The sequence below is a fragment of the Nerophis lumbriciformis genome, linkage group LG25, assembly GCF_033978685.3.
Source record: "Nerophis lumbriciformis linkage group LG25, RoL_Nlum_v2.1, whole genome shotgun sequence".
Lineage (NCBI taxonomy): Eukaryota > Metazoa > Chordata > Actinopteri > Syngnathiformes > Syngnathidae > Nerophis > Nerophis lumbriciformis.
In genome coordinates, this window is record NC_084572.2 from 23966753 (window position 1) to 23993408 (window position 26656).

General features: G+C 38.5%; 1 protein-coding gene across 5 annotated transcripts in view; it reads left to right on the forward strand.

The window, feature by feature from the left end:
* The window catches only part of usp53b (ubiquitin specific peptidase 53b), a 127972-nt gene that overhangs the window by 75565 nt on the left and 25751 nt on the right, over positions 1 to 26656 (forward strand). For 4 of the 5 annotated variants that reach the window (XM_061983978.1, XM_061983981.1, XM_061983980.1 and 1 more), the window contains exons 12-16: positions 4956 to 5078; positions 5154 to 5871; positions 11449 to 11510; positions 13767 to 13845; positions 16412 to 17223. In XM_061983978.1, the coding sequence (XP_061839962.1) occupies positions 4956 to 5078; positions 5154 to 5871; positions 11449 to 11510; positions 13767 to 13845; positions 16412 to 17223 (1794 nt within the window). Of the gene's footprint in view, positions 1 to 4955; positions 5079 to 5153; positions 5872 to 11448; positions 11511 to 13766; positions 13846 to 16411; positions 17224 to 17293; positions 23930 to 26656 lie in introns of those variants that run through there. The other variant, XM_061983982.1, reaches the window with a different exon arrangement.

Genomic DNA, 26656 nt, shown 5'->3' on the forward strand with positions numbered 1-26656 from the left:
TGCAGAGGAGTGTAGTGAAAATGGAAAGTACACGTCTATCTTGTTAGCTGGTTTATTACAAAAAAAAAACATTCACTACTGTAAGTACCTCTGTAAATTTCGATGGGGTCGCACATATAAGAGTTACGACTGCCGTCGGGATTTGGGTGCTGTTAAACCACAGGGAGAATGATTCCCCCCCGCCCCGTGTGCTGGCTTGAACTTGACATGAGGATGATGCCTCTGTTGCACGCAGATTACCACCCACGCCTTCCACCCTAATCCCTGCTCCTGTGGCCCAGCGTACTCATGCGCTCGCTGCACAGCCATCACTCTTCTCACCCTGCTGGATGGACACCTTACATGTTTTGCATCACTTCCTTTCACTGCTTGTTTTGTTGGCAATGGAGCCCTGCCAGTTCCAATGGATTGTTTTGCTTTAGTGTGGCACCCTGACTCTTTGACTGGCATGGGACTGGAGTCTCGTTTTAGTGAGAGCATGTGTAAGTAATGTGTTTGACGAACGCAGCAGTATTTGTTGTGTAGACCTGCACCTATAATGACAACCAAAACTGAAGCTGTATGTTCATAAATCTTGCCCTTACAGTACAAAGATAACAGTGCTCAGTTCTTACCGAGACGTATTGATTTAACAATGTGTTTATTGTCGCGGTTGAAGTTTGCGCTGCATTTCAACATGTTGATTGCGTACCATAGTTAGAGGGGTAGTAACATGTTAGAAGGCGATGTACTCACAGTTTACATAATAGTTGCATACGGGAAAAACACCACAGGGATGGTGAAAGTGGCAGCACATTTAACAGAGTTAATGATGCACTTGTATTTTTTTCACTTTGCTAATGAGGCTCCTGCATTATGCAATCATTCCGCAGCAGGAAGGAAGGTGAGAGTGTTGTGTTTTGTGCAGCTCATGTCATGAAATATAATGGAATGCAGCTGTTTAAGACATGCTACACAAATATAGCAAGGTAGTTTTCAAAAGGTCTTCTTCACACATCGTACCTTTTTTTGTTAGAAGTTTAAACTATTTTTTTTCAAGCCGATTCCAAATAACTTATTCTCAAGACCAACACTGATAACCAGTCACTATCTATTATTTTTTTAAATGTAGATTTAACTGTAGTTTGTGCACACATGGAAGTAAGATTGACTCAGTCTATAAAATTCGCTACACCTCCCTGATACAGAAGTACATGTCAAACTACTTCCATGACGTAAATTATCGCCATAACCACAACACAAGGGGGAGCTGCACAAACCACGTTAAACCCAGATTCCGATCTAACAAAGGTCCTAACTCATTCTCCTTCTATGCCACATCAATATGGAATGCACTCCCAACAGGTGTAAAAGAAAGTGCATCTCTATCTTCCTTCAAAACCGCACTAAAAGAACACCTCCAGACAACTACAACCCTAAACTAACACCCTCCCCCCACCACATCCCACCTCCCCGGATTGTAAATAATCAAATGTAAATAATCAAATGTATATAATTGTTCTCATGCTTTCTGAGCTCACTATGTTCTCTGCTCGCTGTACATATCCTACCAAGTCAGACCTACACTGTTTCAATGTCCATTTCTCAGATGATATAATTGTTGATGACTGAAGTGCTGATATCAACCAAACCTAACTCCCCCACCCCAACCCCGTCCACATCCCACCCCCCGGATTGTAAATAATGTAAATAATTCAATGTATATACTCTGATGATTAACTTGCGGGATGACTGTATTATGCTTATAGTATATATTTATACCATGAATTGATTATTGTGGACCCCGACTTAAACAAGTTGAACAAACTTATTCGGGTGTTACCATTTAGTGGTCAATTGTACGGAATATGTACTGTACTGTGCAATCTACTAATAAAAGTCTCAATCAATCAATCAAACGAAGGTGGATTCGACAAACTGTACTTGTAGATTTGTCCTGACAAAAGTTGGTACCTTTAACGATGGGAAAGGGTTGGTGGTCCCGCACCATCCTTTCCATCATGAAATCACAGATCGCTTCCGCCCTCGGGTCAACTCTGGCAAAATTTCTGCCTAAGGCCTTTCTTTTGTGGCTGAATTTGGAGCAACTTCTTTAGCAGTGCAAACGTCTTCCTATAGGCTAGAGGTCTTTAACGTGTTTCTAGTCCAAGCACCCCAAAACTGATTAAGAAATGGAGAGGGGACCCCCTACCTACAGTATATATCCTGCATAAAGTTGTGATTGTGTTTTGAATTAAACTGGTCCTAAAGGTACCTTGTTATTGTGCAATACTAAGATCAATAATAACATGGTATAGCGCCACTAATAGCAAGATGGCAACTGGCGCACTAATCATTAGCTAACAACTAACGCCCTATTGTTAGCTGGCAGCTCGCGCCACTATTTGGTAGTGCTAATCATAGCCATCTTAATGCTGACATTAAAATAATATATTTAGTTATTTATGTTTTTATTTTAAACCTGCAAGGTACAGTGAGTAGGGTTGCCATGCTACTGCCATTTGTAAACTACACTACAGTGTGTTGGAACAATATCATTGTGCATTTCAAGTAGGAATGTCCGATAATGGCTTTTTGCCGATATCCGATATTCCGATAGTGTCCAACTCTTGAATTACCGATACCGATATCAACCGATATATACAGTCGTGGAATTAACACATTATTATGCCTAATTTGGACAACCAGGTATGGTGAAGATAAGGTACTTTTTTTTTTTAATTAATAAAATAAAATAAGATAAATAAATTAAAAACATTTTCTTGAAAAAAAAAGAAAGTAAAACAATATAAAAACAGTTACATAGAAACTAGTAATTAATGAAAATTAGTCAAATTAACTGTTAAAGGTTAGTACTATTAGTGGACCAGCAGCACGCACAATGTGTGCTTACGGATTGTATCCCTTGCAGACTGTATTGATCTATATTGATATATTATGTAGGAACCAGAATATTAATAACAGAAAGAAACAACCCTTTTGTGTGAATGAGTGTAAATGGGGGAGGGAGGTTTTTTGGGTTGGTGCACTAATTGTGAGTGTATCTTGTGTTTTTTATGTTGATTTAATAAAAAAACAACAAAAAAAAACAAACAAAAAAAAAACGATACCGATAATAAAAAAACGATACCGATAATTTCCGATATTAAATTTTAACGCATTTATCGGCCGATAATATCGGCAGGCCGATATTATTGGACATCTCTAATTTCAAGAAATTTAAATTTGCGGAAGAATTGTGTTGGATATATAAAATAATAGGGCTGGGTGATATGGCTGATAAATGTATCACGATGAAAGTGTTTTATATCTGTCGATATGAACTATTTAACTATTTACTATTGATATTATATCGGAAAAAAGACCAGTAGAAAAATATATTAAATGTAAAAAAAATGTATTTAAACCCTAACCTTGCTCTGATAAAAACCTCTCAGCTGTTAAGGCAGAAAGGAAAGGAAATGACGACACAACCATGGAAAACAATTAATCAGTGTAATAAAAATTACAAAATCACATAAAACACTTAACAATAACCTTTTAAAATGAGTGTGCTAAATAAAAGAGTATGTAATAAATGCGTAATAATATGTAACAAATTGTGCAAAGTGAGAAAATATAAACATAGAGTAACCTGAGAAAGACTATTTTCTGCAGGTTAAGTGCCAGGAAGTTACGGCTGTGCTCTAAAAGGTCAGCGCGGCTAAGGTGATGTGGTATTACCTTGTATCATTTACAGACCACATTGATCTGACTACATTCACAATTCATTCATTCTCTGCAGCACGCAGTTTTATTTTCTCTTCTCACTCCATGCAGAGAATCAACCGCCAGACAAAAAGAAGGCACAACCAAACTTGATATATGATACTGATACCTGATTGGCTGTTAGCGTGTCACTCCCACTGATCAGAGATCACTTCCTGCGTTGCTCGGTTACCAGAGATCGAGTGCTTTGTTCATGCAACCAACCTTGCTTCGCAACATCCGGTTTCTTTCCGAAAAAGTAGAAAAAAAATTATCGATTGTTTTATCGAATGCATTTTTTATTGCTATATATCACGTGTCTGTAGCATTATATAGGCTATAGACTGGACTGCTGCTGGACTCTAGAAAGAGGTTCCGCAGCCTCCGTAGCAGAACCTCCAGGTTCTGTAACAGCTTCTTCCCTCAGGCAATAAGACTCTTGAACACATCAAAATAATCCCCTAATTTCCCCCCAAAAATAGATTAACTCGCTGGAATATAAAGACAATATAACATACATCCGTAAATGTATGTTACTGTACAGTAATCTATTTGTTTATATCTGCACCTTATTGCTCTTTTATCCTGCACTACCATGAGCTAATGCAACAAAATGTTGTTCTTATCTGTACTGCAAAGTTCAAAATTGAATGACAATAAAAGGAAGTCTAATATATGTATCTCGTTTTATCGGCTAGGCCTATAAAATACCATATTTTTAGAAAGTCCAATCAACCAAAAATTTCCCGCACTCCTTGCAGTACCTCTGCTGACTCCCTAGGGGCACAGTCCCCCTGTTGAAGACTTCAAAACCCTGTCATAACAATGCTGCCACTTCAGTCAACTGATAAGGTTTAATGTGTTGATGAGCAATGTTTTTTTTTCCCTCCTTGCAAAAACATTTGGTGCAAATAGCGCGTGAAAAGTCTTTCTCTAAAACAGTGAATAAGTCCCACACTACCAACGCCATGTTTGTTTACAATGAGCTCAGGAGGAGTTTACGTCAGTATGAGTATATATTCAATTCGGGCGCCACCCAAAACAACTCGACGGGCCCCACTTTGGGCACCCCTGGTCTAGTGGTTGGCAAGTCTATCTTCAGTTGCAGGCCGTATAGATTCACTATCCACCCCGTGACGATGTAAATGTGAATGTCAATAATCTGAGCCAACCACTCATTTGCCATTTCAATGACTTTATCTCCTCAGTGAAAAATCCCCTTGGAAGTCCAAACAGATTCCAGGATCCTTTTATGGAGAATCTGCAGAGACCGGGTGAAACAACAAAAAAGGACAGAGTACACAGAAGAATAGACGCATCCCAACATAAAGGTAACGTATTTTAGTATGGGGGAACCATTAATAAGAATTTGTGATGAGAAAAGGCTGGTTGTCTGCTTTCTGTAGATATGACACATACACGATCGGCCTCTTCTCCTGAGAATGGGCCGAGGGAACAAAAATGTAAAAGCTATCCACGCAATGAGAGGTCAGTGATTCATTCCAGCAGAGCATCTCAGGAACCACGTGGACAATCTCGGCCAACACAGGGTGGCGGGCACACTAAGAAGAACCACTTATCTCCCAGTCGTTCCGATCAGGACAGCCCCCAGGATCAGTGGGAAAATGGCGGGAGTGGAGGGGGCCGGAATAAAGCAAAGTCCACTTGGAGACCCATTCGTGAAGTGCTCAATGTGGACACGGTACTCAACGAACTGGAGCAACGCCGGCAACAGCAACACGACAGCCCTCGACACGCGAAGACCTCGTCTCAGGAACGGACGCATGCCGAACAAAGTCGGGACCGCGAGCGAGAACATGTACGGACCAGAGACGACCGTAAGCAGAAGTGTTTGATGACCATCTACGAGGACGAGCAGCGACATGAGACTGAGAGCCACAGCTCAGTGGAGTCGGACAGCAGGGTCACCCAGCAGAGGGGCAGCAGACTGACGGGTGGTGCCAAAACGCTGCTGAGGAGCGACACCTGGACAATTCAAAGGACAGAGTCGGGCTATGAGAGCAGCGACCGGCTCAGCAGTGGCTCCACAAATCCCGACTCGCCAGGCGTTGACGGATTCGCTGTCAAGGAGCAGCGGGCAACAACAGAAACCCAGTTACAGAGGTAAGAAAAAACTTTGTACTTGTATTGTTTATGAAAACTAGACTCACATTAAGACACAAGTGAACACAAACTGCACTGCCCTATGTGGGATGAAAATAATAATCAATTAATTAAGGAATTAATCTTGAAGCAAGTGAGGTTAAATGGAGTGCACTAGTTGATTGCAACCAGCAGAGGCACTGTTTATTCAGTCTTAACTGTAGCTAAAAAAAACATGAGTAGTAGAGCTATGTAGAGGCAAGTGCAGAATTCACTCTTCCACAACTACTCCCAGCAGCGTTATTCAGCTCGATACAACACTGACATCGAAACAAGCCTTTGCAAAATTGAAACAAAGATTCTCCAATACAATTCTGAAACATCAATTAAATTGTTTATTCTCATAGTTTGTAAAAATGTAGTCAAATACTTTTCCAACTATTTACAAATTTAAATTAGGAATAGGGCAAAGGTCCTATGGTACTATTTACATTTATGTCAATATAGTGGATGAAAATAAACAACAATTGTGAACGTTTACAATATAAGATGTGTTGAGCTTTTTTTCTTTTTTTTAACTTGGTTCTAAACTCCTGCACATTTATAAACTTTGCAAATAAACAATTTACAATATGGGTTACATAATTTTGAGTACTTGCATCATACATATTACAGTACATCAGGGACGTGCAGGTGAGGTGAGGCAGAGCATAATTTGTTTAGAATGGTAAAAAAAAGAAAGAAAGCGAATTCATGAAATAAATATTGATATTTGTTTATTAAACCGTGTTACACATTTTTTTGTGTATGGTTACAATTTCTTTTGTAAAAATCTGTAAATTTGCACATTTCCTGATCATATACTTTTTTAATATATAGTGCAGACCTGATAATCTCCCACTAAACATTTCTGTATGTGAATTTGTGCAGTGCTACTGTATATCCTGAGTGCACTGAATGAATACATCATGAAAACCAGATGAGGCAGTGCCTAGTATTCGTTTTCTCATTAAGTGTTCAAGCGATTATTTTCTGTGTGCTTTAGTGCGCAAACTAGTCAGCAATCTGAGGCTGAGGGTGTGGCTATTTCGGTTTGTCAGCAAAGTTGCCAATTTAACGTTTACAGAAACATTTTTAAACCATGACTTTCACTGTAGAATCTACATCATGTGTAATGTATTGAATGTAAGAGTGACATCATTATTCTTGCTAATAGGACTTTAAATATAGAAAAACCATAGTCGTACTCTAAATCAGTGGTCCCCAACCATCGGGCCGCGGCCCGGTAGCGGTCCGTGGATCGATTGCTACCGGGCCGCACAAGAAATTAAAAAAAATAAATAAATAATAATAATAATTATATATATATATTTTTTTTTTAATTAAATCAATATAAAAAAACACAAGATACACTTACAATTAGTGCACCAACCCAAAAAACCTCCCTCCCCCATTTATACTCATTCACACTCATTCGCACAAAAGGGTTGTTTCTTTCTGTTATTAATATTTCTGGTTCCTACATTATATATCAATATAGATCAATACAGTCTGCATGAAAAAATAAATAAAAATACCCCCCCCCGACAGATTTTCAAGCGTTGACCGGTCCGCAGTTACAAAAAGGTTGGGGACCACTGCTCTAAATCACCACACACACTGAGTCAGTATGAAATGGGTTGGCGTATGTGAGCTAGCAGGTACCTGTTGATTTGATAACATCTTCACAGAAGTAGCCACAGAATTAAAAAAATATTTACCCAGACAAAATCCAAAAATATATTTTAATGCTCTGCTGCATGGATTAATAAATGAATGAATGTGACCACACAAACTCAAACAGGTCTCTTAACTGGAATTTTAGACCATACAGAAGGTGATCAGACTTTTATAATCAGAGTACTGTACATGTATAAGAGCTTTTCCTGGAAGAGGAAATATGCATATAATCAACATACACTAAAAGGTAAGACCTCAAATGGTTTTCAATATTATAAAAGTAAATACATGTGAATACAAATTATTTGATACCAGTTTTATGCAACTGAGTTATTCCTTTATATTATTGCAATATTTTCTTATTATCCTCTTAATGAGCTACCTGTATTAACAGAGCATATGGAATTAAATGTTTAAAAAACTTGAAAGTGCCTTACCTGACTTGAACCTCACTGCAGTTCAGTTTTATGGCACATATGTTTGATTACAAAATAATAATAAAAAAAAATTATATTATTGACATTAAGACATAAGTCATTGGTTATTTATAAATCAGAATTCGATAATGTACAAATTATTGAAGAAAGTAATGAAATAGTAAAGATATAATTTACATTATTTTGTTAGGGTGCTATGGATGTATTGGCACATACCCATGTTGAACTAAGCAAGATCTTTATAAAATAGCTGTGAAAAGGATGACTACTACACTCTATCCATATATTTTCAATACCGCTTTGGGTACAAGCGGTAAACTGGAGCCTATCCCTGGTTACTTCAGGTGAGAGGTGCACATCAGATTGGTTGCCAGCCAACCGCAGGACACATACAGTATATAGACAAACACCCACCCACATTCACACCTACGGACTGACAGTATTTTTAGAAATTAAATATCTGAAAAAGGAGCCCAAAGTTGTAAAAACAATACTGTCTCAGGCTAAATGCAAAAAATAATCTGTAAAAGTGGAAAACATACTGTACTGGTTCAGTCTGGGTAAGTATGGTAATATGAGCAAGTATGTTTTTGTCAAATCAGTATTAGTATCACATTTGTGCTTTTCTTTTCAAATGGCTTTGTCAACTAACATGCATTACTATAATGCATATTCAGTATTTTGTGAAAAGCCATGTGAATAGGGGTTCTTTTGATGACAATGTCTTGCAATAAACCTTTAAAGTTTTGTGTCATGTAAACATATCTTGTTTACCTCACTAAATCAGGGATATTCAACTAAATTGTTTTGAGGGACACATTTCCAGAATGCTAAGGGCCAGGGGGCCGGACTTCTCCCTTCACATTCATGGTATTGTTTATATTCTAGAGCACCAGTGCCCTCTACAGTAAACATTAGATTTTTATTATATTTATTTTGTCAGAGTTAGATAAGCACTCCGCTGTTTTTAAGGACCTTCTGCAAAAAAGCTAGTCAAAGATCATTTCTATGACAGCACTCTCTTGTTTTTAGGAATCTGCTACAGAAAGTTGTTTTAACTGAACTCGCGGGCCACCTATTGAATACCCAAAATAGTGAAAAAGAGAGGACCTAAAGTGGAACCTTGAGGAACACTGGGTACAGAGAACAGACAAACCCTTTATTTATCAAATCAGAAATATTGAAATGTTAAAATTATGCACAAAGCAAAGTATACCCTTCACCCAAGAATGCACATCTATTCTTCTCAACAAAAGAGAAAAAGTATAATTTTGGAGACAAATCTAACTTAAAACATTTGTATGCATGTACAACACTTAAAACCTTTCGTATATCAGTATGTGGAATTCAATTGTGGAGCGGATTAAACAAAGAAGTCAAACAATGTACTAATATGATTCACTTTAGGACGCTATTCAAACTACAAGTGTTTACAAAGGAAGAGGAATTGTGACAAATGTATTGAATTTATTGAAACTAAGATATTATCTCTTTAAGTGAATCATAACTGTGTGATTTAACTATTACCAGTACTATTGTATTAAGAAATCCTTAATGTAAATTGTGTTAGAAACTGAGAACAAGAAGTAAATACATGGGTTTGTTAGTAACTGCAAAGAAGTGGGAAAGGGGTACGATTAAATAAGCTTTGCTTCTTCCTACTCCTTTTCAGGCATGTTGGAATGAGAAATGGAAAATATGTGATGTATCATATTGAACAGTATACATGTTCGAAATAAACTTCCACCAACCAACACTAGTAGTATGAATAAGTTGAACAAATAACTAGAGATGTCCGATAATGGCTTTTTTGTTGATATTCCGATATTGTCCAACTCTTAATTACCGATTCCGATATCAACCGATACCTATATACCGTATTCTTCGGACTATAAGTCGCAGTTTTTTTCATTGTTTGGCTGGGGGTGCAACTTATACTCAGGAGCGACTTATGTGTGAAATTATTAACACATTACCGTAAAATATCAAATAATATTATTTAGCTCATTCACGTAAGAGACGAGACGTATAAGATTTCATGGGATTTAGCGATTAGGAGTGACAGATTGTTTGGTAAACGTATAGCATGTTCTATATGTTATAGTTATTTGAATGACTCTTACCATAATATGTTACGTTAACATACCAGGCACGTTCTCAGTTGGTTATTTATGCCTCATATAACGTACACTTATTCAGCCTGTTGTTCACTATTCTTTATTTATTTTAAATTGCCTTTCAAATGTCTATTATTGGTGTTGGGTTTTATCAAATAAATTTCCCCAAAAAATGCGACTTATACTCCAGCGCGACTTATATGTTTTTTCCCTTCTTTATTATGCATTTTCGGCAGGTGCGACTTATACTCCGGTGCGACTTATACTCCGAAAAATACGGTATCTGTATACAGTCGTGGAATTAACATATTATTATGCCTAATTTTGTTGTGATGCCCCGCTGGATGCATTAAACAATGTAACAAGGTTTTCCAAAAATAAGAGAACAACTTCAACTCCAGTTATGGAAAAAAGTGCCAACATGGCACTGCCATATTTATTATTGAAGTCACAAAGTGCATTATTTTTTTTAACATGCCTCAAAACAGCAGCTTGGAATTTGGGACATGCTCTCCCTGAGATAATCCTGATACCCACAACAACTATGGGAAATACTATACTTTGACTTTCACAAAGTGCATTATTTATTTATTTTTTTAAACATGTCTCAAAACAACAGCTACAAAAACAATGAAGGCACACAGCTTCAGTCCAGAGTATACTAGACTACGTCTGTGTTTTACCGGATATGTACCGCTCCGTGCAGCGGCGTTTTAAAAAGTCATTAATTTTACTTTTTGAAACAGATACCGATAATTTCCGATATTACATTTTAAAGCATTTATAGGCCGCGGACATCTCTACAAATAACTGACTGCAGGTGAAGTAAACAAGGTACAGTAACACCTTCGTTGCATATATCACATTACAAAAAAGTGTAACTGCTAAAAAGGAGAGGACTTAAAGAGGTGCCTTGAGGAATGCCTCAGTTATGTAAATAAAAAAGTTTGGATCCGAGTGCTCTGTTTGCTCGTAAGGTTAAAATATCACTTTAAGGATCTTCCTATATGTTCACCGTGGTCTGAAGGAGTAGGAATTTGCTGCGAAAATGTTTGTCTCCCAAGTTTTGAACTGAACTGGGGGGTCAGTCAGGACGGATTTGGATCCAGGCCGCCAGCTGAATAGCCCTGCACTAAAGAGTCTGCCTTTTCTGCCTTTCAGCTTTTAAGCATTCAGCCTCACACTCACATTTGCTACTATTTGTGTGTTTACTTGTGTTTTTGTGACTGTGCGAATAATCTGATGTCGTCTTGATCTTGAAAACATGCTGAGATTAATGGTGCCCCCCCCCCCCACCCCCAACTCCCTTTACCTTTTATTCACAGCCAGCTGCACCATAAGGGAGGAGATGCAAAATCGAGTCTAACGTCCTCACCGTCACACAATGGTATGTTGTAAGTATTAAAAAATGGCCTCCCTCATTTTTCCTGGCACCGTAAAAAACCTTTGCTGCTCATAAAGTTCTAATAACTGCTGCAAGCAAACATGGTCAACAGTGTTGAACTAAATCCTGACCACGCTTGGTACGTAGTCTGTTTTACTCTTAAACGTAATATAAAAGAACAAAATTGTGAGGTGTTATCTCCCAGTGCTGATGACAAGGTGAGTACATCAAAGAAATAATGCCAGAGGTTGGCATTGAAGTCTGGACTGGCTTTCTCTAACCTCCTCACCCAGTGCGGCCTACGCGGGCTTTAATCTGATGATAATCCCACACAGCTCATGCAGAAAGCACAGCTGGACACGGCTACTGGCGCCATCACAAATATCTTCCCTCCTCCTGCACGACTCCCCGTTGCCCCGCTCTGACGCAGAGCAACAGCTTTTATCCTGGCAAAGACCTTTCGCAGGACAACAACCAAGGAAAAAAAATCTATTTTTAAAGGGCTGGAATTCCGCACCATGCCGCCCCTTGCTGTGCTCTGCTGATGCTTTCATCCAGCTGTGTAGGCAAGTGTCGGCACATGAAGTCCTTGCTGATGCTGCCACCTTGTGTCTGCATAATCAGGACTGATTTAATGTGCGATTTGACTTAGACGAGGGTGCATGAACACACCTTCTTTGATGATTAATCTCAGATTTCCCTGAATGAATTCAAACAGATTAAAATCCTAAACATTTCCTGGAATATTTAGTTTAATCCCAGAATTATGTTATGTCATATAATTCTGCAGTGCATAAATAAAATTGTCTCATAATCCTAATACAGTGGTATACCGGTTTTCGTACGCCCCACTTTTCGTATGATTCGTGTTTCAACAGAATTTGGCCTGGTGGTCGTATACTGTGTCAGTTAATTTGCAGCCAAACATCGCACGGAACAAACTAATCTCTTTGCGTGCGAACTGAGGCCCCTAACAAAATACTAAATACTTTTTTTTTTAATGAGTACAGCTGTAAAATCAGACAAGGGGCCAAAGAAAGTTGCAAGTAACAGCACTTTGATAAAAAATAAATGTGAGAAACATTACTGAATTCAATAAAGAATTTATAACAAGTACGAAAGTGGCGTTCGCGAGGTTGTTACCTTCACAATGTTCATTTCTTTCTTTCTTTCATCAATTATATGTACATTATTTGGATTGTTTCCTGCATGTAAAAGTGTCATTATTCCCTACAAAATGTGTTTTATGGTATATTTTGTGTGTCTGTTTAATTAATTGAATATACATACATTGCTTGGGTTTTCATACGATTAAATTTTCAGATATTTTGGACCGTATTACCAACGACGAATGAGGTCCAACTGCAGTACCTTTAGACCTGCACAAATTCTACCTAGCAACAAGTGGCCACGTAACCAGGAAAAAAAAATAGGAGTGAATCTATTTATCTACCTATTTCACTTGTTAAATTGTATTTTATTCAGAATCAATCAATAATAATTGTATTGTACTTTTCATTAAATATTCCCAGTTTCCAAAAATGAAGAACTAAAACCTATATAACGTCCCTATTTTAGTTCAGTTACGCAGATAATGTGACTAATTGTATAATTACTGCGTATTAATTACTTTACTGAATTTTCCGGACTAGAAATTGCCCCGAAGTATAAGTTGCACCAGGCAAAACGCTCCAAAAAGAGAAAAAAATATATACTGTACAAGTCGCACTGGATTATAAGTCGCATTTATCAAAAAATATATAAGTTATTCCTAATTTATGTTTGTTAATGTTCTGTAAGACATAACAGGTTACATGTTCTGTCACTTTACTTATGCTGCTCAATTACCTTTTTTTGGCTTCATATTTTACTACCTGCAGTTTGTAATTTAGCAGAATATGATTTTATTTTTGGAGGCATTTTTATTTTTTCTCAGTTATTTTTTTTCCCACTGGTACAGGAACAACATATAGTTGTCACAAGCCTTGAGTGCACTTTTTGCGGCTATAGACCTTAATATTTACTCCTTGGCTCATGTCACTATAACTTAACATTTTAAATCATGGTGAACTTTGATATGTACTGTAAGTCACATCTGACTGTAAGTCGCAGGACCAGCCAAACTACGAAAAAAGTGGGACTTTAATTGAAGTAAAATATGAAAATATGGTACCTTTCTAACTCAATATTGACCTCAGTGAATAGAGTCATGCTCTCTTTATCTTCTACTTTCAACCTCACCTTTGTTATGTGTTGCAGGTAAACATCAGGCAAAACCTCAGGGAAAGAACCACGACCCAGTTTCACATTCACATCTAAAGTGCAGTCCAAATTCAAGGTATTTATCTTGTTAAGTGGATTGTCATGAACCTCGTTTAAGTTCTGTACATTCCAAGTCATGGCTGTTTCATACGGTTTTAGCATTCAGCCAAAAGACCAAACAAAACTTTCTGGTGGAGTCCCTTAACTTATATCTCCACAGAGATGAAATATGGATTTGTTGAGGGGGCAGCACAGTACAGCTTGAGTACAGTGGTGCGGCTTGGTTTGAAGGGATTTGATGCGTGAATACATAGTATACAATTTGTTCAATAATCTATTTTTTGAAACAAAAATAGAATTACATAAATAACTTCAATTCGTTTTTTGTCAAGATTGAATGATAATTTATTTAATGTTTACCTTGTATGACCTGCCTGGGGTTTCGAACCATGTCCTCTGAAACAAAATACTGGGATCTTAATCGTTTCGTTACCAGGGATTGATGCAAGAGTGGTGTAATCAGCATTTTTATTCTCTTAGTGGTGACAGCCGCAAAAAAATACCAAATGTCAACAATATAGCTACCTTTTAAGTGAAGCACAAGGCTCCTCTTGTTTTTAGTTTTTATTCTATTTTAATTGCTCGTGATTCAAATTATTTTTAGGCCAACTTGTCTCTTCACCTGCATCGACTCAAACTGCCCGTTGGAGCATCTGGCTGCTGATTGGTCAGCTGCTGTGTGCTGTCAATTATTAGCAAGAAACATCACTGCCAGAACGGCAATCAATGAGCCTGTGGGCGGTCTAAAGGGAAACAAGCTTTAGCCTGAAGGGCCGTTTTCCGCCTGGCACTAGTGTTTGACTTGTCTTCTTTGAATAGCATAACGTTATTTTTGGATGGTAAAAAATGCAGGGGACTAAAACTGCTTTCTGAAAAAAACAAACAAACAAATTCCCTTGGGGATCAATAAAGTTTGTCTAAGTCACCCCAAAAAATTATGTTCCTGTATCTTATTGGTACTTTTGTTTTTTCTCTTAACGTTGTACATTTACTCTAATTTTGCAATGTTTGATTTTATTTCTATGTGGGACAATAAAAATACCTGGGTCACACTTTGGACACTCCTGCTATTAAAAATTTTGTTCCAAAGACTGTTAAGGGAGTGGGGGAAAAGTTTTTCCAATTTATTTTTGAAAAATGAATTTAAAGACCGAAGTCTTGTCAAAGGGATCCACGTTTTCACTTTGGTAAAACAATCTTGCCTTCCGTCATACTTCCGATAAACAAGCCATTTGTTTTTGCTCCATTGGTGACGTTTTTGCCATTGGGGACGTCAGCGGATTATCCATATATTGTATAGATTTACCCAAACTGCTTTGCTGTAGTCCGCCATTGTAGTCAATAAGCTCCTTTTTCACTATCCTCTTGTTGTGGGGCAGACTGGCTCATACAAACATCCTCCGCTGTTGCCATTTCTAATGCAAAGTAGCTTATACTTCTAACTTCTCTCTGTCAGTAGACTCCATATGGAAGCGCTTAAAACTACAACAAAGATGACGGGGAGAAGACGCAGTCGAAGTGGAGCCACGTAAATAAGACACAAAACGGCATATTCTGAAGAGAAAGCGGCTTGAAAATGGTCTGTAAAACATAATATTTGCACAATTTTGACCAAAGAACTGTCACGACTGGGACTGTGGCGTGGTTTGTTCTCCCGAGGTGCAAAAGATTTGGACCAGATGTGGCGTGAAGGGGAGTACATGATTTATTTTAACACTATATATATATATAAAAAAAAGAACAAACAAAAAGCGCGCACAATGTCGGAGGTACAAAACTAGGCTATTGAAAACAAAACTTGCACATAGGCAGAAACTGTGAACAAAGAAACAAAACTTGCAAACTATGGCATGAATAAAGAAAACTTACTTGGACATGGCATGAAGTGCGCAGAGGTTAACAGAGTGTGACAGGGGTATGAAGAGCATAAATGCGGGATGTCGCCAGGAAGACAAACTGAAAACAATGAACTTAAATACTACAGACATGATTAACGAAAACAGGTGCGTGACTCAAAACGTGAAACAGGTGCGTGACGTGACAGGTGAAAACTAATGGGTTGCTATGGTGACAAACAAGAGTGCACAATGAGTCCAAACGTGGAACAGGTGAAACTAATGGGTAACCATGGAAACAAGACAAGGGAGTGAAAAGCCAGAAACTAAAGAGTCCAATAACTAAACTAAACAAAACATGACTAATGCAAAACATGGTCACACAGACATGACAAGAACGACCATTACATGTTATGTAGACCACAAGGAAGTGTTTTAAATGTAGAAAATGTCATAATATGACCCTTTTAATGTCTCAATAAGTGCTTCCCCCTCACTGTGACATCACAACGTAGCCAGATTGCAAAACCTTGTGAACAGAGGCATCCAAAATTGCATGCAAACCTTGTGATTGGATGCTTTGGCATTGTCTAACACGAGCATCCAGCATTGTAACAACATTTTTAAGTCAGAAAAGAGTACATTTATCATAGGCCCCCTTTAGATGACCAAGAAGAAGTCCAGTTGCCTTTTTCATGTTATGTTGCCTTAGTATTGATGATGTCATTCTCTGTGACTGTGGTGCAGGCGCAAGTCCAAGTACACTTCCAGCAACAGCAGAAAGGCTTCAGAGCGAGAGTGCGTGGCTCCAGATAACAGGCAGAGCGAGCAGCAGGAGGTGACAAGCAGTCGAGGCCACGCGGGGGAAAGCGCGGCCCCAAGGCACGTCACAAAGACCAGCAGCTCGGAGTGGAACAGCTCAGATGACCTTGCTCTCTCCGAGCCTGAGGAAAGAGAGACTTACCGCTCCAACGACGCCGCCGCCCCCAACTCGCAGTGTCCTCACGTCCCCCTGGCCTATCATCCCCCCGGCAACGCCGCCACAGAACCTCTCCAGCTGAGCAGTCAGCATCAGCTCAGCACGACAGGCTCTCCTCACCTCCGACCCGGCCAGCGGCTCTCCCCTCATCAGGGCGAAACAAGCGAGGCCGTGTTCCGCTCCAGGACGCTTCAAGAACCCTTCCAAGCGAGCCCTCGCCTTTCCACCTCATCCTTCGTCAGCCCCCACAGGAAGCCTGACATATCCGGCCTGCGGACCTTCTCGGACGCCAGCTCCAAGTCGGGCTCGGAACCGGAAAGGAGCACCCCGTCGTCGTGCGAGAGCGACGACAGACTGCCGGGGTACAGAGCCGAGCAGGTGGCGTCTTCTCAGGAGGTCTCTCTCACCACGTACTTCAACGTGGACAACTGCATGACGGAAACGTACCGTCTCAAGTACCACAACCAGAGGCCGCTGCTGCTGTCGGCCACGGTGCCGCGAGCAGCGGGTGCATCGGAGCGACGGGACGCCGCTCTCGCTGCAGACACGCCAGATGTGCAAAAAGCCAAACCCGAATCAAGTAAGCTGCCTCTTGTCTCATACACAACGCTTATATAATTGTTGATGTGTTTATGTTCATATTTTCCCAGGCAATACGAGCAATAAGCCCACTGCAAAATGGAACCCGGTGACAGCCAAAGGCCTGGATGAACGAGGCTTTTTATGAGGCGACCTTTTGTTTACATGCATGAACCGTGTGGTCACATGAGATTGAAACTGGATGCCAAAGAGTTTACGGAGTGGGAATGCACCTTCTGAACAAAAGTATTGGGACAGCGGCCCATTCTGCAGCAGGGGTGTCCAAACTTGCCAAAAAATTGTAGAATATGTACGAGGGACGGTACTTTGATACATTTTGTACATTAATACTGCAAAAAACAATGCAATGAAGGGCAAGCTATGTTAAGTTATTGGAAGCAAACCTTAGCTTTTGTTATCGCCGAAATAGTGTAAATATCTCTGATGATGAATTAATTTAGTTTTTACATGAGAAAAACCGACTCGGGCCGCACTTTGGACACCCCTGACCTACAAGAAAATATGAAGAGTTAATGTGCAAGAACCGATTGTCCTTGTTTTGGGGAAATCAATGTTTTTTGTAGCGCTTTTTGATGAAAAAGCCATCTTGATGATGCGGGTTGCAATTGGATCGTTCCTAACGACCAAAATGATAGTCTCCATTTGAAAACTGAACTTTTATCACAAAAATTTAATTTTTGAAATTTTGTACAAATTTTGCAGCAAAAACATACGTCTAAACGTTTCTTTGCAAAAACAGAGTACCCTGAAAACAGATCATTTTTTTCACTGTAATAAATGCATTCCGTCCAAACAAACACCTTACACTGACCGCTGCATCTCGACATTGTACCATTGACTGCTGCATCAAAAGACAGCAACAGCAGAATAAACACATGATTCAGTTCATCATTGGAGAGAGTAGGCGCTACACACATATCCTGTGCTTTATGTACACAGGCAATTTTTTCCACCGCACTGTCGACCTTTCTTACTCCCACAGATTTATCAGGACAGCGTCTCTTTTTGCGCCAACTCGGCGAGGGCACCATCCGCTCACAGATTTCATCAAAGTTACTCATTATTGATGCTTTATTTTAGTTACAATCAAAACAGACGCGAAACGAGTGAACATGTGCGCTTGTCACTTTCTGAAGTAAAACGGAATATTCAGCAGTTAAATGCGAAAGAAGATAAGTCGCTTTTGCGGAAAATTCGATTTTACCTACCGGTAGACAATGGTGTAAACTAGGGGTTGTTCTCAATCTTAACCTTTTTGACCTCAGGGCCAAGCTTTTCCACTACAGAGGGTCCCACTTAAATATCACCACTAAATTAGTAATCTTACTCTTGAATTTAATCGTATTCTAAAATTTTATCTAGCATAGCATTAGTATAACAGGATTAACCCTTTCAAATGATATGAAAGCATGTGTTCATCACAAATATTATTATCAATTCTTAGGTCAGGCCGATTGCAAAAATATATACTAATCAAATAAACTGCAAAAGAAGGGACTCAAAAAAACTGAGAAAAAATTAATTTACATACAATTAAGCAGTGCTAAAATAAATACATTTAAACTACGGTAAATGAATAATGAACAATAACATTAATATATTTTTAGAAAGGCAGCATGGTGGGAGAGGGGTTAGTGCGTCTGCCTCACAATACGAAGGTCCTGAGCAGTCCTGGGTTCAATCCCGGGCTCGGGATCTTTCTGTGTGGAGTTTGCATGTTCTCCCCGTGACTGCGTGGGTTCCCTCCGGGTACTCCAGCTTCCTCCCACCTCCAAAAACATACACCTGTGGATAGGTTGATTGGCAACACTAAATTGGCCCTAGTGTGTGAATGTGAGTGTGAATGTTGTCTGTCTATCTGTGTTGGCCCTGTGATGAGGTGGCGACTTGTCCAGGGTGTACCCCGCCTTCCGCCCGATTGTAGCTGAGATAGGTTCCAGCGCCCCCCGCGACCCCGAAGGGATTAAGCGGTAGAAAATGGATGGATGGATGGATGTAACATTCATATACTTTTAAATAAACTGTCAATAAAATGTGAGTGCAAATGAGAATACAGCGCCAGCATTTTAGTCATCATTTTTGCGCTTAAAATACATTTCTCTTTGACTTTAGCTCTAGACTTCTCTTTGTTTGAGATTGTCATTACTGCCACAAGTGGTGGGAAAGTGTATTACAGCTGAGAAAGAGATATATTAGGCGGCCCATTTAATGAGTGGTTAAAAAACATTGGTGTACTGTGAACTAATTAGTGGTACTCACAAGTAAAAATACGCAAAATGGCTTTTTTTTTTTTTTTTTTGCGCATGAACTCTTCATATAGATCCCTTTTGCTGCTATGCAAGGTTAATAGCTGGCGTATGTCCATTTGTGAGGTCAGAGGTCACCGGTGTTGGACCTGAGAGAGGGCTCAAAATCTCAGTACGAGATTTATGGGCTTCCGCACCAAACTCATCCAAGCATGCCTTTGTGGCCCTTGCTTTGTTTATGCATTGGGAACAGACATAGGGCCTTCCCAAAGTGTGCCCGCAAGTGTTCAATCGTTTGTGATGACAAATTTCATTGAGATGTGTCCCAAGACTTTTGTCCATACAGCGTATGCCGTGACACCCCCAAAATGTATTTATGCAAGCTCGTCACTTATAAGTGAAGCCTCGTTTAAATATGAAAGATGTTCTGTATAGCTTTATACATTATTAACACTCCTTTCTCACACACATTGTCTTCCACTTTTGCTTTTCACCTACGTCTGGACACTTTATATGTCGCACTGAAGCTCTTTCAATCCTATTTTGTTGTGGGAACATGTTTATTTTTGTATTCGCGCTATAAACATGGAGAGGTGCTGTGGAATCGAACACAAGGGTTTGGAGTTGTTATATGATTGTCAAGGATTATGATGTCCTACGTTCTCAGCCAGAATCGAGCAAGTGTACAGTGGATCCGTGCTTATTCGCCATTCAGCATTCACATCCCTGCAAATTGGCAGATTTTTTATCCACCCAAAATTGTTTTTTAGTTTTTTATTGTTGACAAATTACTGGTTGTATTTTTTTCTCCAAAAATAAGTTGTTTTTCAGTCTTTTTTTTTAATTTTTTGCAGATGATACTTGTCATTCATTCTGAGTCAGTAATCATTTATAAATACTGTAGCTTAGGACCGACCGCATGTCACAGCTAGCCGTCAGGCAGATTGACGTGGCACTACCAGTGTTGCCAACTGTTAACAAGCAATTAGCGACAAATCTACAGACTTTTTTTTTAGATGTTTTGGAGTCATGAAAGCACTTTTCTCCCTGCAGTAAACGTCCTCAATAAGCAGCAAGTGCTTTCATTAACCCCTTTTCAGACAGTAGCCTCACGCAGCAGTCCCAGCTGCAGTCAGAGCAGACCGCAAATGAAATACCCGCTGTTTCCGCCATAGTTTACAGAGCAAAATGTAAATGTTGATTTTATTCACGCTAAAATAAATCAATACAACTTCCCAATCTGTGGAGTGAAATTACTGCCAAAACTCCACAAACACCTTTTTTTTTTTTACTCATGCCCAACGATTCACAAGTAAAAAAAACTAACAGTTTTGTTCAATTATAAAACATTGCGCAAGTAAAAAAATAAAACAATTCTGCAAGTTAAAAAAAATTCGCTGCAAGTAAAAAAAAGATTCGCAAGTATAAAAATAATTTTCTGCAAGTATAAAAACAATTTTCTCTAAGTAAAAGAACACCTCGCAAGTTAGAAAAAAGTAGTTTTTCAATTAAAAAAAACATTTGCATTTAAAAAAAAACATTTTCTGTGAGAAAAAAAAGATTACATTTTCTGCAAGTACAAAAATATTTTTGCAAGTAGAATGATTAGCAAGTAAACAAAAATTTTGCAAGTAAAAAAAAATTGTTTGCAAGTATTAAACAATTTTCTGCAAGTATAAAAACAATTTTTTGCAAATATAAAAACTATTTTCTGCAAGTGAAAAAACAATTTGCAAGTAAAATTTCCTTTTTTTTTCTATTTAAAACTATTTTTTTCAATTAAAAAACGTATTGCACATAAATAAATAAAAAATTATGCAAATAAAAAAAAGATTTTCACTTATAAAAACAGTTTTCTCCAAATATAAACATGCCCAACGATTCACAAGTGAAAAAAAACAGTTTTGTTCAATTATAAAACATTGTGCAAGTAAAAAAAAAAAACAATTCTGCAAGTTAAAAACAATTCGCTGCAAGTAAAAAAAAGATTTGCAAGTATAAAAACAATTTTCTGCAAGTATAAAAACAATTTTCTCTAAGTAAAAGAACACCTCGCAAGTTAGAAAAAAGTAGTTTTTCAATTAAAAAAAACATTTTGCATTTAAAAAAAACTTTCTGTGAGAAAAAACAGATTACATTTTCTGTAAGTACACAAATATTTTTGCAAGTAGAATGATTAGAAAGTAAACAAAAATTTTGCAAGTAAAAAAAAAATGTTTGTAAGTATTAAACAATTCTTTGCAAGTATAAAAACAATTTTCTGCAAATATAAAAACAATTTTCTGCAAGTGAAAGAACAATTTGCAAGTAAAAATTACTTTTTTTTTCTATTTAAAACAATATTTTTTGCACCAAATAATAGAAATACATTAATAAAGTCAAATACAAATAAGGCAACAAGAGAAGTATCCTACACTTCTCTTTTGTAGAGTAAATCTGAACAGACGATATGGGCATCTACATCAACCATATGAGTTGCCTGAGAAGCTGGACAGGACAAAAAATAAAAAATAAAAATAATAAAATAAATAAATAAATAAAATGTTTCAATTAAAAAACGTTTTGTACATAAAAAAAATTATGCAAGTAAAAAAAAAATTTCACTTATAAAAACAGTTTTCTCCAAGTATAAACATTATTTTCTGCAAGTAAAAGAAAAGATCGCGAGTAAAAAATGTTCAATTAAAAACATTTTGCACATAAAAAAAATACATTTTCTACAAGTGAAAAAAAAAAGGAAGCTTTGCACATATAGAAACCATTTTCTGCAAGTATAACAAAACTTTCCTGTAAGTAAAAGAACGAATTGCAAGTTTAAAAAATGCTTTTCTGCAAGTAAAAAAAAGATTTTCTGCTAGTTAAAACTTTGGCAGTATTATTCCACACTTGCACTCGGAGTACCCATATTTCGCAATCTACAACGAAGGGAAACAAGCTCAACCTGTAAGTTCACCCTTTCTTCTGTCCGCCATTTTGCTCATCACCCTGCTATTTTTTTTTAATACTTTTGGCGACAGCATCCATGCGCAAAAAAACGTAGCTCTGACCGCCTTAAATTGACTCAGCAGCGCCACCTGTCATTGTAGAGTACAAATTATGGGTGCTCCGAGTGCAAGCTGGAATATTACTTCCAAAAGTTTTAACTTGAAGAAAAAAAATGTGATACTTTAGTTAATTGAGATAATGTAAATTATTATCAGGAACACAGTGGAAAGTAACTAAATCATTGAGATATTGTCTTAATTCAATGTGATTGGTGGGAACTATTTTTTCTTCCGCCTAGATAAGTACGCAATGTGCAAGCGCAACGGCACGCTCAGTCATTCAGTCTGTCATTTGTTTGTTTAAGAAAGTTAATTACTGGCAATTAAAATGAGTCACTTCGTTTGATAAAACAGCATGTGTCCTTTTATTATAGGCTATTAGGAGTCTCTACGTACAGCCTTGAATATGAATAAGATAACGCATTCAGTGCAGAATAACGTATCATTTGTTTTGCCCTGTGATTTTTTTTTTTTAAGGATGATTCCCCAAAAGCAGCAACACTTGAAATACACTACTTTTTATATTTTACCGTACACGTACATATTAGGTATATTTGCACAAAGTATCGGTATCGGATCGATATCGCCAATACCAGCCTGAATTTCACGCGATATCGGATCGGAAAGAAAATCAGTGGTATCGCACATCATTCATTACCTTCCAGTCTTTTGATCAGATTTGATACTCAGTCTTGACAATTACTCTAACAAGGCAGAGCAAACTTTATTTAAATTCAAAGAAGAAAACAATCTATTGCAGTTCTAATTCAAATGAGCATTTTTCAAAACTCACTTTTTTAATCTCTCCTCCGACGTTATTCTTCTTTCCTGCAGCGTCCGTTGCGATGCAATATGCAAATGAGGCGATGACGTCATCTAGCGACTTTTAGGACAGCCAATAGCGACTTTCGTACCTGAGGAGTTGGCAACACTGAGCAGACAGAAGTGCTGTTGTAGCGCTAGCTTGACGGCTAGGCTAAAAGCTGAGTCATACTCGGATTCCATATGTTCTATAGATCATCTTTTGTTATCATTCGTTAGTGGTGAGTACATTTTTTTATCCAAACTGCGCTCATTAGGTGTGTGAGACCTATTTGGGGATTAAAAGGGGTTGTTTGCAACTTGCTCGCTGTGACATTTTTCAAATCAAAAGATATAACACCACCAGCTAGCTTATAGTAGCATTAGTGGATTAATAGAACATATCTAATCGTTTTTTTAAATGTCTATGTTTTTCACATTATAAACAAACTATATGTAATAAAAACATTCTCATCAGCCCAAGAAATGTGTCTGGTGTTCAGGCGGGTCAAACACATACTTGCCAACCTTGAGACCTCCGAATTCGGGAGATAGTGGGGTGTATATATTTTCAAGTATTTCTTATATATATATATATATATATATATATATATATATATATATATATATATATATATATATATATATATATATATATATATAAATAATCCGTTCATGAATGAGTATATCCGTTCGGCCACTAATGTTGTGTCGTTCGCGAACGATTCGTTCGAACGAACAAATCTTTTGAGTGAACGTACTGAACCGAATCACTTCATGAACTGATTCGTTCCTTTCTCAGTTCAGTTGAGCTCTGCCGCGACCATGGCGCATTCTGTGACTCACTGAACCCTCGACTTCGGCGAACGACGCAGCCAGCTACTCATCATGGGGGCGGGGGGAGGGACTGAGCGAACGATTCGTTCACCGCGGATTAACGACATGAATCACTCAGTGAACGACAGAATCAGGACTCGCGAACCTACTGACACAGAGAACTGACTGTGTCGCGGAGGAGGACGTCACATTGAGGCTCTCGTTCAGTCACTGTGCGCGTCGTTCATTGGGTGCTGAGGGCTTGTGTCGTTCGCGAACTGACACACACCGAGACCTGCCGCTGAGGAAGCTGTTACTGACTGACTCATAATTCGCCGACCTGCACACAGAACTGCTGTTGCAGAAGTGATTCAGGTTCACGTACTGAACTTTGCTGACTGTGGCGCTGTGTCAGTCACTCACTGCCTGGTGTACTGCATGCACAGAGCTGTGTAGGGACTCACGTTCACCCTATTTGCTGCTTCTACCGCGAATGTCTGCACTGTACTGTACTAGGGGGGATTCGTTGAACACATTTTTTGAACGACTCAATTCAAGGAACTGATTCTAGTGATTCAGTACAGTCAAAAGAACTGCCGATCCCATCACTATCGGCCACCGTGTTCAATGGAGAAGTGGAGAAGTCTGATCTACAAAATGTGCAGGTAGCATACCCCTTCCCCTTCGAGCTGTCCTGGATGAACTGAAAGTATTTTTTCCAATCATACTTCTTCTTCTTACTCGTCGTCGCCATGTCTATTCTTCGTTCTTCTGCTTCGTCTCTGTTATGTTTTTTGGACATTACTACTTGCCGTAGTTTTGAAGCTATGCATGATGGGAATCCGGATGTTGTGTGTCAGTGTATTAACGTGCCGGCTGGAATGTACACACGCTGAGAAATAGCTCCGTGCCTGCCTACTTTATGGGTTATAGATAAACCTATGGATAACGGAGACATATATAATAGTCTCCTTTTCAGGTGAGAGAGGACGCTAAAGGCAGTGCCTTTAAGGCACGCCCCCAATATTGTTGTCCGGGTGGAAATCGGGAGAAATTCGGGAGAATGGTTGCCCCTGGAGATTTTCGGGAGGCGCACTGAAATTCGGGAGTCTCCCGGGAAAATCGGGAGGGTTGGCAAGTATGGTCATACATTCAATAATTGCTACCATTAGCTAACATCACACAAAAACATGTTACACCTGGGCGTAGTTACTGAACGTCCAGGGCCTCAGCACCAAATTGTGAAGCCGCCATAATCCCACCCTGGACCTAAACCCTTGGCATGTTTACGTGCAATAAAAAACTAATTGCAATTGATTTGCTAGCTTTTTCAAAACACGTATCAAAACTGATATTTTTTTTATGACATCGTAAATAAGGACCAGGAGAAAAATATTGTGTGGTGTTCGGGTCTGTGGGACCCGTTTTTATTTTTCATTGAAAGAAAAATGATACAATTAATTAATTTTTCAAACTGAGACTCACTGACTTTGGCTCATTTTCTGTGAAGAACATATATCAGAATACATATTTATTTAATGACCACACGCCATACAACCCCCTTACACATTTCTATTACATATAAGATGTCCGGATCCACTGGACCCGGGGCTAATAGAAGTGTGGAAATTGATGTTCTGTGTACCACACACACACACACACACACACACACACACACACACACACACACACACACACACACACACATACACACACACACACACACACACACACACACACACACACACACACACACACACACAGCAGGCCTAGACAGGAGGAGGACACAGTGTAGGTACACAGAACATCAGAGGGTCAAATGTGCGGGAAAATGAGAGCAGACAGTGTTGACAAACAATGTTGCAACCTTGTGTGGGAACCGCAGGTGCAGAAACACAAAAGAAGAATCCCTGTGGGATGCAGAAACTGGCAGATAAATTTTCCATGCAACGTTCACATTGTTGTTACTCAGCCAGCGTTTGTGGGTCTGATGGACCCTTTGCATTTTGTGGCTTTTAATGCTTCATGATCAAACACTTTTATGTTAAAATACTGAACAGATGTTTATTGGGATAAGGTAAATATCTGTTCAGTATTTTAACATAAAAGTGTTTGATAACCTTATCCCAGATGTTTATTGGGATAAGGTAAACATCTGTTCAATATTTGAACATAAAAGTGTTTGATTAGCTTATCCCAGATGTTTATTGGGATAAGGTAAACATCTGTTGAGTATTTGAACATAAAAGTGTTTGATTGTGAGGCATTAAAAGCCACAAAATGCAACGGGTCCATCAGACCCACAAACGCTGGCTGAGTAACAACAATATGAACATTACACAAGGGTGAAAATGTAACTGTCCCCTGATTATAATCCCCTCAGTTATCAAGGTAGAAAAGGAAAGGAATGTCAACACAAGCATGGAAAACACGTATACAAAATTCTAAAATCACATTGAAGACTCAATTTTAACCTTTTAAAATGAAGGTGCATAAATAAAGAATA